Genomic DNA, 15,424 nt, shown 5'->3' with positions numbered 1-15,424 from the left:
TGTTTATTGCAAACTTTTTTTTGCAGTATCCATTAAAGCTAACTGAATTTTTTATTTAAAAAAACACAATTAAAGCCATAATCTTTTAAATGAATTTAGTAATTTATTTCCAAAACTTAATTTTTGGTATATATGTAATGTTTACACATATCCCAACTTAAGGCAGTTGTTACTGAACATGTTCTTCAGGACTGTTATTGAAAATAAAGGCGAATTTCATAGTTCTAGTCAATAAAACTGCACTTACTGTGGGCGTTTGAATCTGTCAGATTCCTTTATCAACACTGATGTTGTTGTGACGACCTTCTGTGTACAACTCGTTGTTGCTTAGCAACTTGGTTGCCAGTTGGTTTCTTCAGGAGATCGTCACAGAAGGTCGTCACAACAACATCAGTGTTGATAAAGGAATCTGACAGATTCCGAAACGTCCACAGTAAGTGCAGTTTTATTGGACTAGAACTATGAAATTCGTCTTTATTTATTAAGGCAGTTGTTATCCAGGAATTGATATGAAATAAAAACAAAGAAGCAGTAGGTTACTGTACTATACATGTAGATAACAAGTTATTTTGTGGGTTATCTTCTGCAAATAGCAAATGGAATCATTGCAATAATTGCGCTGTCCAAAGCCAGTATCACAATTGTTCAGAGTCCCTTTACTTTTATGAAGATAACAACTGCAGTGCTTAAAATCTAGGTAGCCTGCTATCTTCTGAAGATAGCATATGTTAGGTTGAAAGCTGTCACGTTATAGCTGGTCATTGAAATTTATGAGCCATCTAGTGAAGGTAACACAATATGCCCTGCCATGTTTGATAGCCAATAAGAAATGTATTTTGAACAGAGAAGCCATGATGATTATGAATATAATTTAATCTAAGTTAACTTGCTATCTATTGAATATAGCATTATGTTGTGTTGGCATATGAACCGCTATCTCTGGAGAAAATAAATAATTTAGTAGCTATCTAATGATAGCAACAATGTGGCATACTATAAAGAAACAACAACAACAACAACAAAATTGCTTATAAGAAATTATGAACTTAACAAAGCAGCTGTCTACTGAAGATAGCAATTACCTTTAACTAGGTAGCTTGCTGTCTTCTGAAGATAGCATATATCATGTAAAAGGTCAAAAGCATTTACATTGTGCACCATCTAGTGACTATAACAATATTAAAAACCAAGTTGTTATATTGAAATGTATTGGACATAGTAGCCAACAACTGATGATTGCAAATTATTAAAACTAGGTTAACTTGCTATCTACTGAAGATAACAAAAATTAATGTGTGTTATGAGAATGTAAATCATTTTTCTATCAAACTGTTGAAATATGATGTGTTTTCATAACAAAAAATCACTCCAAATCTAAAGATGATGCACAAATATGAACTGAGTTTAGATATTTGAATCAATGATATCCAATGATTTGACACTGCAGGTACAATTATGCAAATCTGTAAAGGAAACCAAATTCCAGCAAATTTGATGTCATTGTTGTAAACTAACAAATCATAATGGAACTTCATTTATCAACACTGCTGTTTTCTTCCATTTTGTAATTTTTTTTCATGTGACAAAAATGCACTTACTCTTTAGTTCTACACTATTCCTTTAAATTTGTTATTTTTTAACACTTTTGCAGAGATCACTGTTACATTGTAGTGCCTGTAAGCAAACATCTACCTTAAAAACGGATGATCACTGCATCTTTTTGCATTCACATAACATGAAATGAAGAAGAAGCTGTTGTTCCCCAGAAAGGATACTATTAGTGAAACAAGTTGAGATATGATAGTTCATTGACCGTACAATCGGATAGCGTGAACATTCCTTGGGAATAAAATCAAATTTCATATTTGTTCAGAAATGACTGAGCTCAAATCATTTGTGTAATGATTGTTGTAATGAAATAAAACTTGTGTCACTTGTACGGATCAGATAATAGAGTGTCAATTGTCATGGCAACCATAATAGATATAACAAAAACTTTGTTATTTTCCTGCAAACATGGTAGAAGCAATTAACATTGTACTTAACAGTAATCTCAATAACTTCTCTAAAAATTCTCTATATTTTTATTGCAGTGTGAGAATGTTACTAATTAAATTACTAAATCATTATTGTTGTTTAACCATTGTAGCTGTTGTTTTGACAGATTAGAGGTTAATAAGTGGGCATCAGTTATTTGGAGGGCATTGTGTGAAAATCTAAACATTTTGCCTTTGGAACTGAGGAATATTCCGTTCCGAGGTGGTCAAAGCAAAATGTTTAGATTTTTCACAATACCCGACATATTACTGATGCGAAGTTATTAACCTCATTCATAACTGTCACTTTCATCTCTTCACTTTACAAAATAACACAATTTTCCTCAAAAATATGAAATTTTTACATTTTGCCTTTCGAAAAATTGATCAGGCTAAAACAGGACGACCAATAACAGATGTGTGAACCACAATCTGTGCAAATATGGTAGCGCACAATCCAATTATGGCGGCTAGCGCTCTTGCAATTTGTTTGACGCACAACACAGCGTGCATGGAGGTTACTAATATTTATGCTGACAGTGTGGAGGTCCACTGTCGATTATTAGTAACCGCGTTCAGCGTTTGCGTTTTGGCAAATAAATAAAAATAAAATGATTGGATCGCATGTATCATGTACATTAATGAGGTTATGAATACGTGTCATATTCCTGTGTATACTGCAATGAAATGAAGTGACCAACAATTTGCTGATATTGTTAACTAAATCAAGTCACATAACTTTAATACTTTGTGTCTGTTATCTTTTCTTACACAGCTGAATCATCACTAGCTCATTTCAAACAACTGAGGGAGCACTTCAGATCGTTAGATGGCCCCGATCGAAACCAATGCACCGCTGCGACACGTCCACGTTGCGTATCCGTCCAGTACAACAATGCCTGCACCAATCTTAAAGATGTGTACGACAAACTCAAGGAATACCATGACAAAGAGGAAGAGGCGGAGTGTAGTATATGCGTTAGTACCACCATGCTGGCGTGCAGCTCCGAGCCGGAAAGGTCCGAGTACGACTTCCAGTTTCCACGGGTAAGATCGTAGGCACATATGTTGGGTTACTTCAGTTGGAATCATACCTCCTATGGAAGTCATGACCTTAATCTCCCACATAGGAGGTGGAGATTTCAAATGGAGTCACCAATTTAGGTAGTCCCATTTGAAATTCACACTCCCTGTGTGGAAGATTAAGGTCATATCTTCCATAAGGGGTGTATGGGTTTCATCGGGAATAGCCATTTGGAAATATGATTGAGATTATTGTTTACTTGATGAATTTCTATTTCTTACTTTACTATTTAATCATAACCTCATGATATGATACTAGTAGGTATGTTACGATTTGACCTGGTTTATTTACACTTTTCAATCAATTCTCTTTATAACAAACACAAAGATTTTGCAAATTCTTACATTCTTAAATTCTCGCAAAAATTCTGACAAAGATTCAAGAAATTCTTGCAGAAATTTGGCAAATTCTCACAAACATTCTGGAAATTCTTACTAAGATTCTCAGAAATGCAAGACATTCTAGTAAACCTCTGTAATTAATTTTCCACAATCAACGGACAATTTTTTAACAAGAACCAGCAAAATTATATCCCTCTTTATAGCAATGTAGGATTCACAAATTTGTGCATTTTCAGGACCCATATATCTGTCTTTGTATCACATCTAGCTTGCTTGGTCAAAATTACCAACTACAGCTTTGATTTGGAGTGAATTATCTCCTCTTTCTTTAAATATTTTTCTTTTTCTTGAAACTGAACCAACTATCACTGCAAAATTGTTAAATATTCATGTATTGCATTTCCACGATTCTATGTTTGTTATCCATCTCACATTTGTTAATAATTATGGGCTCTCCGGGCATGTTTCTATTTTTTTTTGGTCAAAATGTAAAGACATCGTAAGTGCTTTAATACTTTACTGTACTTATGATGTTTTTACATTTTCTCAAATGTGATACATAAACATAACATTGTATCCTGACACAATCCATTAACCTAAATCTACGAATGCAAAGCGTTTGTGAATACTGCAAAGCGTGAAATATTTGCTTGCATGAAAATTTTGTGCATTTTTTGAGCGCCATGGATTCACAAAAACTTTCATGCACTCAAATATTTCTTTTTACTTATAAAGGCCTTTAAGAAAGTGTTTCAATTTTGTGTAAAATACCTGCCTCCCAAAATGGTTCTTTCAAATTGTGAAAAGATTGTTCTGTGAAAATATTGTGTTTTATAATAATCTAAAGGGAGTCTTCTCATCCCCTAATGTTCAGATAAACCAGGTCAGACCGTCAATTTGGTTTGATCACATGGAAATATTGTTTCATTTGTGTTGTACACATTAATGTTTGAAGCATGAGTTGGTGATTGGATGTGCACCATTGATTGAATAATCATGTTCAGGCTAATACATAGTCTGACATTTCTGTGTGTGGTATCATGTTGCGACGAATGTCAAGCTTTCTGTTCACCAGTTTGATTTTCTTTTTTAAATGTTGCAACTTTCTGCTCAAATTATTGAGATTTGTAAGGGTTTTCTTCTTCTCAACACTTGCAACATATTTTTGCAGTGAAAAATGTTGCAGTAAATTAACCGCTGTGTGAATTGGTTGCAATTGTCAAATCACACGCAAAATGCCATACTGTAATATTGGCCCTTGTTGTAAGTATATACATGTATAAGGCTTTATAATGTGCAATGCATTTTAAGTTACGGAATTATGGAAGTTTCTATGAAATTAGTATATAATGAAAATATTTATCTTAAGTTTGCACAGCTGAGTTCCTCCATGTGGTACCACATAATAGTCAAGAGCTACTATCAGGGTAGGTTTTGGGGTACCGACTGGTTATTCATCTATCAGTATTATTGCAGGCAAAGTCCTTAATCTGATAGTGTAATAATAATAATAAAATGATGGCAAATGCAGGTTTTATCGATTCTAAATGAATTCATTCCTTTTTGTAATGGATAACTACAGAAATCCATGTGTTAAATTTGATTAAGCTTTGTACAAATCAAATCTAATTTTGATTGATAGGAAAATCAGAATTGATTCGGGCTGTAGTTAAATATCTGACTTTATGATTCCAAATTTACATAAGAAACCATGAAATTGTCAACTAAGAAAGTGGCAAAATTAATTAATAACTTTTGTGTTCATTTGTTTCTTACTGTCCAATCTTAGCTGGACTGTGTCCTAGGAATTGATGATATTATTGCTTTTCCCAGATATTTTGATGATCATGATTTTACCTATATCATCCGAGCGCAGATAGTAATAGGATGTATTCAGTTATAATTGGACTTCGTCCCTGAGGTTGATGATGCTATTACTTGTCATAGATATTCTTATGATCATAGTTGTACCCAGCTTATATTGAAATAGGCTATGGAGCCTATTAGGAAAGATAAAAGGTTGCGGTCAAGAAACAAGAACAGAAAAATTAAAAATAACAATTTAGCAGTGAAAACCACCCTGAGCAATCTCCCTCGATATAAATGCCCGCTTATAAATCGAAAAACTGTGAAACCCCAACGGAGCGCTTAGCAAAGCGATGCATCTTTTGCAGTTCATTGACCATGTGTGCAGCTCAGCCTTACTATTCTAACTAGGTTATGACTGATAGGGGCCAGCCATTTTGAATTGATGAGACTGTTGCTATGGTAACCATTGAGTCTCATCAGGTGTGAACATAGTCTGTGTGATGATGGGGATCATCGGCTGGAATCAATTGTGGTTTGTGCCAAAGCATGACTGCGGGTTCATTTTTCGTGGGTCACCTATTTCTTGAAAGCTGCTCGCAATTTTTGAAAATGTTAATGATATATCGGCGGTTTTGTCTCAAATTTAGAATCAATTGTAAACTTTGCATATCAATTGCAGACGTGTGATTAATATAAGACTGGGTGTTCATGCTTCACAGGGCTGTCAACTTTTTGGAATTGCTTGGCGTGAGACAGAAGCGTACTGGGATTTGCCGACTGGGGGGTGGGGTAGGAACAACAAATTATTCATGACGATGCGTGAGATTATACTCATTTTTCAGCTTTTTGCGTGAGATTTACTACCTGACGTGAGATTATACTACCTTGGCGTGAGATCGCGAGAAAGTGACCCAATGCGTGAGACTCACGGCCAATGCGTGAGAGTTGACAGCCCTGTGCTTCATGCAGTCACACACTTTTTGAAAGCTGCTCGCAAATTTGGAAAATGTTAATAATATACAAACAGATTTGTCCCCAGCTTTTGTCTCAAATTTAGAATTGTTTTGTGTAAAATTTACATTTATCAATTGCAGACGCATGGCTAATGTCTGTAAATGTCATATAAAGACTAGGATTTCATGCTTCATGCAGTCACACACTTTGTGAAATCTGCTTGCAATTTTGGAAAATGTTAATGATATCAGCGGTTTTGTCTCAAATTTAGAATTATTTGTAAAATTTGCATATCAATTGCAGACGTGTGACTAATGTCATATCAAGACTGTGTTCATGCTCCATGCAGTCAGACATTTCTTGAATGGTGTGTGCAATGTTGAAAAATTTATGTTAATGATAGGCTGTATATTATGTGTAAATTTATAGGATTATTTGTCAAATTTGAATGTAACGATTGCAGTTAGTGTCAAAGCATTCATGCTTCATGTGTCACTTGTTACTTGAAAGTTGTGAATGACATATTAGATGTTTTTATCTAAAATTTATGATTATTTGTAAAATATCACACATACCTTGTGGAGTGTGGAGACAATGTTATAGTGATGATACATGTATATTCCACCAGGTGTCTAGGCAGGGTGGCACTAACCTGTGCTTGGGGATCCAGGACCCCCAATTCTCGGTTGAACTCAAAATTTAACTTCTTGTGTAGTAAAGAGTCTGTGGATCCCTTTCAGTTTTTGAGGCTAGTACATAGCCAAGGTTATACGCGAGAGGGTCCATTTGGCAGAATAAATTCCAAGAGTTTGTGCCTCCAATCCTGGATATTCCAAAACATTGATAAAATTGGTTTTGTAAGTGTATTGAATGTTTCCTGAATTTAATGTCAGACTATTAATACTGATCCCCAGTTCCTCTTCCAGATTACACACATCAATAAAAATCTCTTCTACCCCCCCCCTCCAAATCACACACACCCTGAAAAATTAATTATGAATACTGGTAGCAGTTCTGAAAGACCAGAATTTGCATTGCGTAAATCTTCAACGAATGTGTCTTATCATGTACATGATATTAAGTTGTTGTTTTTTTCTTCAATTTTTGGTTGTGCCACTTTAATTTCATCACCCAATATTACCTACCCTGATGTGGCCCCTGTCTATATTTCTTTTTCCAAGCCTACCTATACCTGTCGATGGCAACAAAATAAAGGGTTTGAACAATTCAAGAAGCAAACTACTATTCAATCAAATCGGTATAATATAACCATCAACATTAGCACCATTAGTATTCTCTGTCACTTGAGCATCCAACATAAATTCATAATGAATGAATGAAATTTTGCAATATCATCTTCAACTTATTCTTTACAGAAATTACACTCTTATACAGGCTGTATCAAAATGATTGATTTTTTTAAATCATGTTACTGAAACTTGTTGGCAATTTTGTTTAGATTCAAATTCTAAGAATGCCAGGTTTAATAAGAATTTTAGCTCATGTGAATTGCAGATTCTGTAAAAAAAAATGCGCTTTTTAAGGAAGTTCTTACTTTCTAGATTTTTTTTCACAAATCTGGCTTGGTGGCATTTCCCCTAAACAATGATATGATTTAATTGTGACCCGGCAGCACAAATGAGCCGTAAATTCCCTAAATTGTATTCTGAGTTACGGTGTAAAATGTGTACGAAGGTCATATTCATCGGTAACTTAAGCTGGCCCGACATCCTCTCATTTCGATAGTCAAAAACTAATCAATAATCCTATTGTTGAAGTGGATAATAAGCTTCTGCCTTAGATGGCTATAGAACTTTTAATAGCTCTGGTCTTTGTTTGCTTATATTGCTCAATCCTGTTCAAGTGGTGGGTTACCAGGCATTGTATTTTGTACAGGTATGCATAACCAACAATTATCAATGAGAGAACTTTCTTAAACCTCGTTGACTTGGGGATGATTTGAAATGACCGCCAATTATGACTGTTTGATATTTATTACCAACAATGTGGAAAAAGAGACACATGTAAAAACGTAAAAACCTATAATTTTGTTAAAGGAGCAAAGTTTAACAAACCATAACCCCGCTTCTGGATATCGCTTTGAAGTCAAATGATATACCATTTTAAGTTTATGATGTTTATTTTTAAACACGAAATAAAACAAAATCGACCGGGGTGCGCAATTTACGGCTCATTCCCTGTGGACGGTCACAATTAGGAACTATGTTAAAGCAAGTTTGTTTGATCAAACAAAATTGAATCAAATGATCAAGAATCAGGAAGTATTTATTTTACCGTATTAGGCCTATATTTCAGTATATTGTTTGAACAAATTAAGCGACAAAATATTATTATGATCATAAAGTTCAGAAATTACCATTTTGTTTGGCACAGTGAAAATACTTCTGTATTAAATCTAGCAAGCAGAGAACAAATTATATTGGGCTGTGAGTGAAACTTGCAGTGTCGCCATCCTTCATTCAAAGGACAATATCGCTCATTATTATGTTTTGGTGGATCCAAGTTGTGATAATATTGGATCCAAAACATAATAATGATAAAATTGGATGCTTTACGCCCAATATTTATTGGTCTCGCTATGAGTTGTAAAATATTGGACTCGACTACGTCTCGTCCAATATTTTAAAACTCATAGCTCGACCAATAAATATGGGCTCAACCGATCCAATTTTATATCAAATGCAACACTAAATTCCAACAAAATCAATAGATCAAGTTATACCTATGCTATTTCAACCAGTATGATTTTAATTCCAAATGAAATATTTATAATATTTTCTCGAAAATGACTCATGTGTTGAGAAAAATAATTTTGATACGGCCTGTACGTACAGACTGAATGTAATCAATCATGCATCTTAATACTCGTCTAAAGTAGGGAAATACTAAGACGCTATGTAAACACACTTTATAACATGATATAGCAATACCGTCATGTGTTGATAAATCGAGAAATTTTGATTTTGTGTAATGGCCAAAAAAAAGGTGCAATTTCTTAAAAAAGTCGTTTTATTTTATTTTTAGTAACATGTGAATAATTAACATTAATTGTAACTAAAAGCCTATAGTAACGGGACTTTGTTATGACCTGTCCCATCAGATATTTCATGTTGATGCTATCTACTGAAGATAGCACTCTCATATTGACAGCCCTGATATGTCCTGTCTGTTGGCATACTTCCTCTTGATGCAATCTACTGAAGATAGTACTCTCATATTGACAGTTCTGTTATGTCCTGTCCATTGACATACTTCCTCTTGATGCTATCTACTGCATATATGAAGATAGCACTCTCAAATTGGCAACTCTGATATGTCCTCTCCGTTAACATGCTTCCTCTTGATGCTATCTACTGAAGATAGCACTCTCACCCTGATATGTCCAGTCTTGTGCTATAAAAATATGGATCCCCCCCCCCAAAAAAAACCCCACCAACTCATATTTCCTGAACAAACCTTCATAACACTTTCATATATGGTAGTACAGAATTTGCAAGTTATTATTTATCCTCGACAGCCCCAACATTACCAACAACCAATCACACTTTTGTCGTTACTAGCATACTTAACTGCAAAGTTATGAGCATAAACAATGCCAATTTTCTCAAGTATTTTATTGCTTTTAACCATTTTACCTGTATCTCAATTTCACAGTGACCACATTTAACCTTCTTTGATCATATTGCGTCACATTATGGAAATCAATGTGTCATGTGGTAAGACATAAATTTCCTGCCGTACCGACTTCAGAGACTTTGTAGGAAGCAGACACTCTCGCTTGTCATAGCATTCAATGCATGACCTGCTTTTGGTTTGCTGGGCTTATTGATTCTTTATTGGTTTTTTTTTCAATATAAACATGGTTGACCCGATTGACAGGTTCGTTCTGCTACTATAACCCATCAAAATTGATCATATTTTGGCATCTGAAAAAGCTCATATTTTTTCTGTTTTAAAGTTATAGGCTTGTGATGCCATTACATGGTTTGGACAATAAAGTGGAAGCCCCATCCTCCATGATATACCATAAGAGAAGGACTTTCCTATGGGCAATTGTCATACCATATTTCGTCAAATAAATGCCCCCAGGGGCGTTAGATTTTCCCAAGGGGGGCGGGGGCGTTTATTCAAGGTCAATTTTAGAACGATAATTCCCGTTAAAATCATTAGGTAATCTTAAAACTCACGATAAAATGACGAACTATGAACTAGAAACACCGACTTCTGGTTCACTTCCAGGTTTCCAATCCAGATTATTGCCAATTATTGACACTATTATCGACCATGTGGGCAACTTGGTAAGCTTACTACACAAAATAGCATGGAAATATCGGCATTTTTGAAACATCTTGGTTGAAAAAAGTGGTAGGGGGCATTTTTTTTTTTGGGGGGACTATTTGACGAAATACGGTACTTGGTTTTGCTTTAATATCCAGACTGCTGGAGGAGTTGTTAAACTAAAATTTAGTAATAGGCCTCTGGTTAGGCTAGCTTAACCCTTACTTTGTAGAGGCTCTTTGGCCAGGGGATGGAAGGAAGAAGATGAAGAGAATTTTCATTTTCTCGGTTGCGGTTTTGAACCCTCGACCCCTCAGGTGCTAGATACACAGACAACCATACCTTGCCACAGGTGGTTACCTTGGCTGGCCAAACTGTCCGTACCTGTATGCGCTTTCGCTTGATGATGCAATCGCATCACATGGAATACTTGAGCTCACAGTGGATTGTTGCTGTAGCTTTTTGTGGCTTTTGGGTAAGTTAGGGTTAGCACACATACAAGGGGGTATCCAGAAGTTTTTGAAATCACTTAGAAGTGAAGGAGCTATATCAATGAAATTTTGTCAGTGTAATTACTGTTATTTCCTAATTCGCAGGCTCAACCGGAAATAAATTATTTCCCATTGCGCCTTTTGTCCTCCTGCAACAAACACATGTTAATATACACATTTAGGGGAGCACGGATCTTCGGCGACGGGCTCATAGCGGACAGATGCTGGTACAAGAAAATATCATCACTTACCCCATCTCCTCCCGACCTTCAACCCCAGTACCTTTCTCTACATCACTCCTGCACCTCCAATCCGTCTTAATCACTCGTGTCCTAAACCTCTATCCAAAGTCCATTCTTGTCCTCAGATACCTAACTCTTCACCCATGACCAGTCAAGCCATTTATCCTTTCTTTCTCCAGACTCGTATGCGTACCTGTAAATAGATAACTGCTACACATACATTAGCTCATAATAGTCCCACCTTCCTATAAACCAATGCTCAACCTAGGAATGAACTCCTAAGGTAGCGTTAGCTCTTCAAACCTTTATACCTGTAAATTTGGTATGAACCGCTGTGGCCGTCTCGAAATCCGTCAGTGACTCACTCACGCTCTTACTCCGGCTATCGAACCTCCCGCCTCATCTGCATCATAAAGCCCCTTACGTCATCGCACACTAGGCTACCAATAGGAAATTCAAGTCCTTATGTACATTATGGTCCAATAATGGTCTCATAAGTATGCTTACTTTCTTTACAGGTGGCGTTAGATGGGCAGTAGGCGCATAACCTTTTCATGATAAGATCCTCCACTTTCTTGAGTTTTTTCACTGTGGCTGCATCATCCGTAAGTGATGGACGTCCACTTCCTGGCTCATCTGTGAGGGACATCACGCTGCATGCCTCAATTTTCACCATCTTGTAGGTTATGCGCCTACTGCCCATCTAGCACCACCTGAAAGAAAGTAAACATACTTATGAGACCATTTTTGGACCATAATGTACATAAGAACCAGTGATTACACTGACAAAATTTTATCGATATAGCTCTTTCACTTCTGGGTGATTTCAAAAACTTTTGGATACCCCCTCGTACATCCTGTTGTATCAATCTATAGAAAGGAGATCCATTTCCTGGGATATAATAGGGATGATTTTACAGGTTTGTATGCAGAATACACCATATCTATTAGACTAGCTATAGCATTCTTAATGCTCAAATAAATTTTCAATATTGCCCTTATAACTACCATAATGCCCCGTTCAATCTATATGCATGAGTTTCAGCTGTTGTGTCGAAGACGACCAATGCAGGTTACGGCATGAAAATGTCTCATCTGATGATCCACAAAGTACGCATTAGCCATGGCCTCATCCCAATGGCATAGTTCAATAACCTCAATTAAACACTTATAGTGCAACATTTGGCCTCAAGTTGCAGAGTATGAGTTTTGTACCCAAATTTTCTAGGGTCATTCAATGAATGTACAAATGTATTGGGGATAAAGAACTGTGCCCTGATAGATGAGCATGTTGTGGATCAACTGGGCAGGTTGGTCAGTGACTGCAAATAACACCTTGTCTTATTTCTATATCACCTCCCTCCATAATGAGTATTTGACGTATCTTGTGAGAAGAACATAAATGGGAACAACTAATAATTTTTCTTAATAGGTTTATCAACACAATGTCAGTGTGTAACAGGACCGAGGGAGATTTATGACAAAAGTTATGGAAGGCCAGTGGAATTAATACTTATTTTTCATCATTGTTTTAATTTTAATAACAATTGAAATGCAATTATGAGATTCTTTGATGTTTCAAAATTTGTTATGTGAAGAAATAATATACACACAGAATGGGGTTCAATCCCCGCTGAGTCCTGATTTTTTTTCTCTCAAAATGTTCATGTCAGTTTGCTCGAGCCCCAAACACGTCACAGAATGTGATTTTTGAAACTCCTGCAAAAGTCATAATACTGTTAACTTTCTACACATTGATTGCAAATGTTTTTATATTAATCGTTTGAGCTAATGAATGCAATAGTCAAAAGTCACAAAAATATTATGTGTAGGGAATATGGTGAATGTCAAAACAAATTTTGGTTATCATTGTGTTAAGGAAAACATACTCATTCACAACTAATTGCTAGTCAATGTTCAAAGAGCACACAATACAGCCGAGAAGGCCAAAAACAGAATACACAGTTTCACATCTTTGTGTGTATTTGATCTGATTTGGAAACCTAGATAGAACTGTGTACATAGCCCCCCGCTCATGCAAGGTGATAACATAATTGTATAAACTTTGGCTGTCTTGTTCTTCCTTAGAGGGACGCATGACCTGGTTACATCAAGAGCCAGGAAGGGGCTTTTCTATTTGAATTCCAGACACCCCCTATTGAAGACATGCCCTTAATCTCCCACACAGGAGGTGTGAATGTCAAATTGGGTTACCTGAATGGGTATCTCCATTTGAAATCTACACCCCCTGTGTGGAAGATAAAGGTCATGACTTCAATAGGGGGTGTATGGATTTCAACTGGAATGACTGGATACAGCAGGTAGTGATAGCTATTTGAGTCAAGATATACAATATCGCTTTTAAAAAAGGTCACAGGTTTAAATGGCCATCCATGTCCCGTACCACTTTCCCCTGTCAAATTTGGCGCATGTGGTGCATATTGATTGAGACAGGACATATGTGACCATCCACCACAAAGTGGTAGTAAAGACGGCTCTAAGTCATTTTCTGTTTATTGCAGATTATGAAAGAATGCGCTTGCAGCTTTAAAATGACACCTCAACCAGCTTCATCGGACATCTGGAAGTGAAGTTATGGTTCATCAAAGGTCAAATTCCTAATATACTTTACATAGAAATCCATATACTGTTTTTGATTGTATCTCAAAATGGAAAATGCCGACCAGTTTGTGGTGGATGGGCACATATTGGCATCTAGCTATGATGGATTTGCCTCTGGTTAAAATGATTGCCCCAGATGATGATATGAGCTTATAAGTTTCATAAATGGTGTACTCATGAATGTAGGACAGGTAAATAAAACGGGCATGAGACAAACAGTAAACAAGTGGATTTGTCACCCTGAAGTCATGACATCTGACAAAAACATATAGTAACCACATAAATCCACCTCTAGCTATTTATAAGCCCACCTATATTTTGTTTTTCAAACAGAAACAATGGTACACTTGGGAAAAATCCCAATTGCAAGTCCTAACTTTGCATGGGCCTTGTACTAATGATAGCACCATCAAATTAAACAGTTCTGTTATGCCATGACCCTTGGCATATGTCATTTTGATGCTATCTACTGAAGATAGAGCCCTCAAATTTGCAGCTCTGTTTAATATGTCCTGTCCCTTTGCATAATTTGTCTGATGCTATCTACTGAAGATAGCACTGTCAAATTAAACAGTTCTGTTATGTCCTGTTTTGTGTTATTTTTCTCCTCTTGATGCTATCTACTGAAGATAGAACACTCAAATTGACATTGCTGTTATGTCATGTCCCTTTCATGCATTGAATAATTTCTCTTGATGCTATCTACTGAAGATAGCATTATCATTTGGCAGCTCTGTTATGTCCTCTCTTGTGGTACATGTACATGTCCTCTTGATGCTATCTACTGAAGATAACACTTTTTAAATTGGCAGCTCTGTTATGTCCTGTACCTTTACATACTTCTTCTTAATGCTATCTACTGAAGATAGCACTCTCAGAATGACAGCACTTTTATGTTTTGTCCATTGGCATTCTTTCTCTTGATGCTATCTACTGAAGATAGCACTCTCAGAATGACAGCACTTTTATGTTTTGTCCGTTGGCAGTCTTTCTCTTGATGCTATCTACTGAAGATAGCATTCTCAAATTGACATCTCTGTTATGTCTTGTCCCTTGGCAACTTCCTTAAATTGATGCTATCTTCAGTAGATAGCACTCTCAAATTGTCAGCTGTCATGTCCTGTCCCTTGGTATTTATGCCCTCCTGATGCTATCTACTGAAGCAATATCACTGTCAGATATGCATCTCTGTCATCTCTGTTATATACTATTATGTATTATATACTTCATTAATATATTCTTGTTCATTGATTGGTTAAAAGCGGATCACATGACCAAAAATAGTTCTACCATCAGTACTCATATCCGTAAATAGTACCTCTAAGCCGTAAATAGTATTTTCAATGTCCCGGATGAGCCGTAAATAGTACCTCCAAGCCGTAAATAGTACTTTTGACCATGCCTTCACGCATTACCTAAACTGCCATAGCGTCATTTCGCTGCTGTAATTGGTTAGCCCGATTTTAGGCTATTCGATTTTTTGAAGGGTAGGTTGTGCTTAAATTGGTCGTGCTGTTCACTCAGGATAGAAGCGGGAGAGTCAAAA

General features: G+C 36.2%; 1 protein-coding gene across 1 annotated transcript in view; it reads left to right on the top strand.

Annotated features, from left to right (window-relative positions):
* The window catches only part of LOC140141520 (uncharacterized), a 239,497-nt gene that overhangs the window by 176,815 nt on the left and 47,258 nt on the right, over positions 1 to 15,424 (top strand). Inside the window, 1 exon segment of the mRNA XM_072163404.1 lies at positions 2,812 to 3,083. Within this exon segment, the coding sequence (XP_072019505.1) occupies positions 2,812 to 3,083 (272 nt within the window).

Source organism: Amphiura filiformis, chromosome 19 (assembly GCF_039555335.1).
Source record: "Amphiura filiformis chromosome 19, Afil_fr2py, whole genome shotgun sequence".
NCBI lineage: Eukaryota > Metazoa > Echinodermata > Ophiuroidea > Amphilepidida > Amphiuridae > Amphiura > Amphiura filiformis.
The sequence above is the reverse complement of the archived record's forward strand: the minus strand, read 5'-3'. Positions and strand labels throughout refer to the sequence as shown.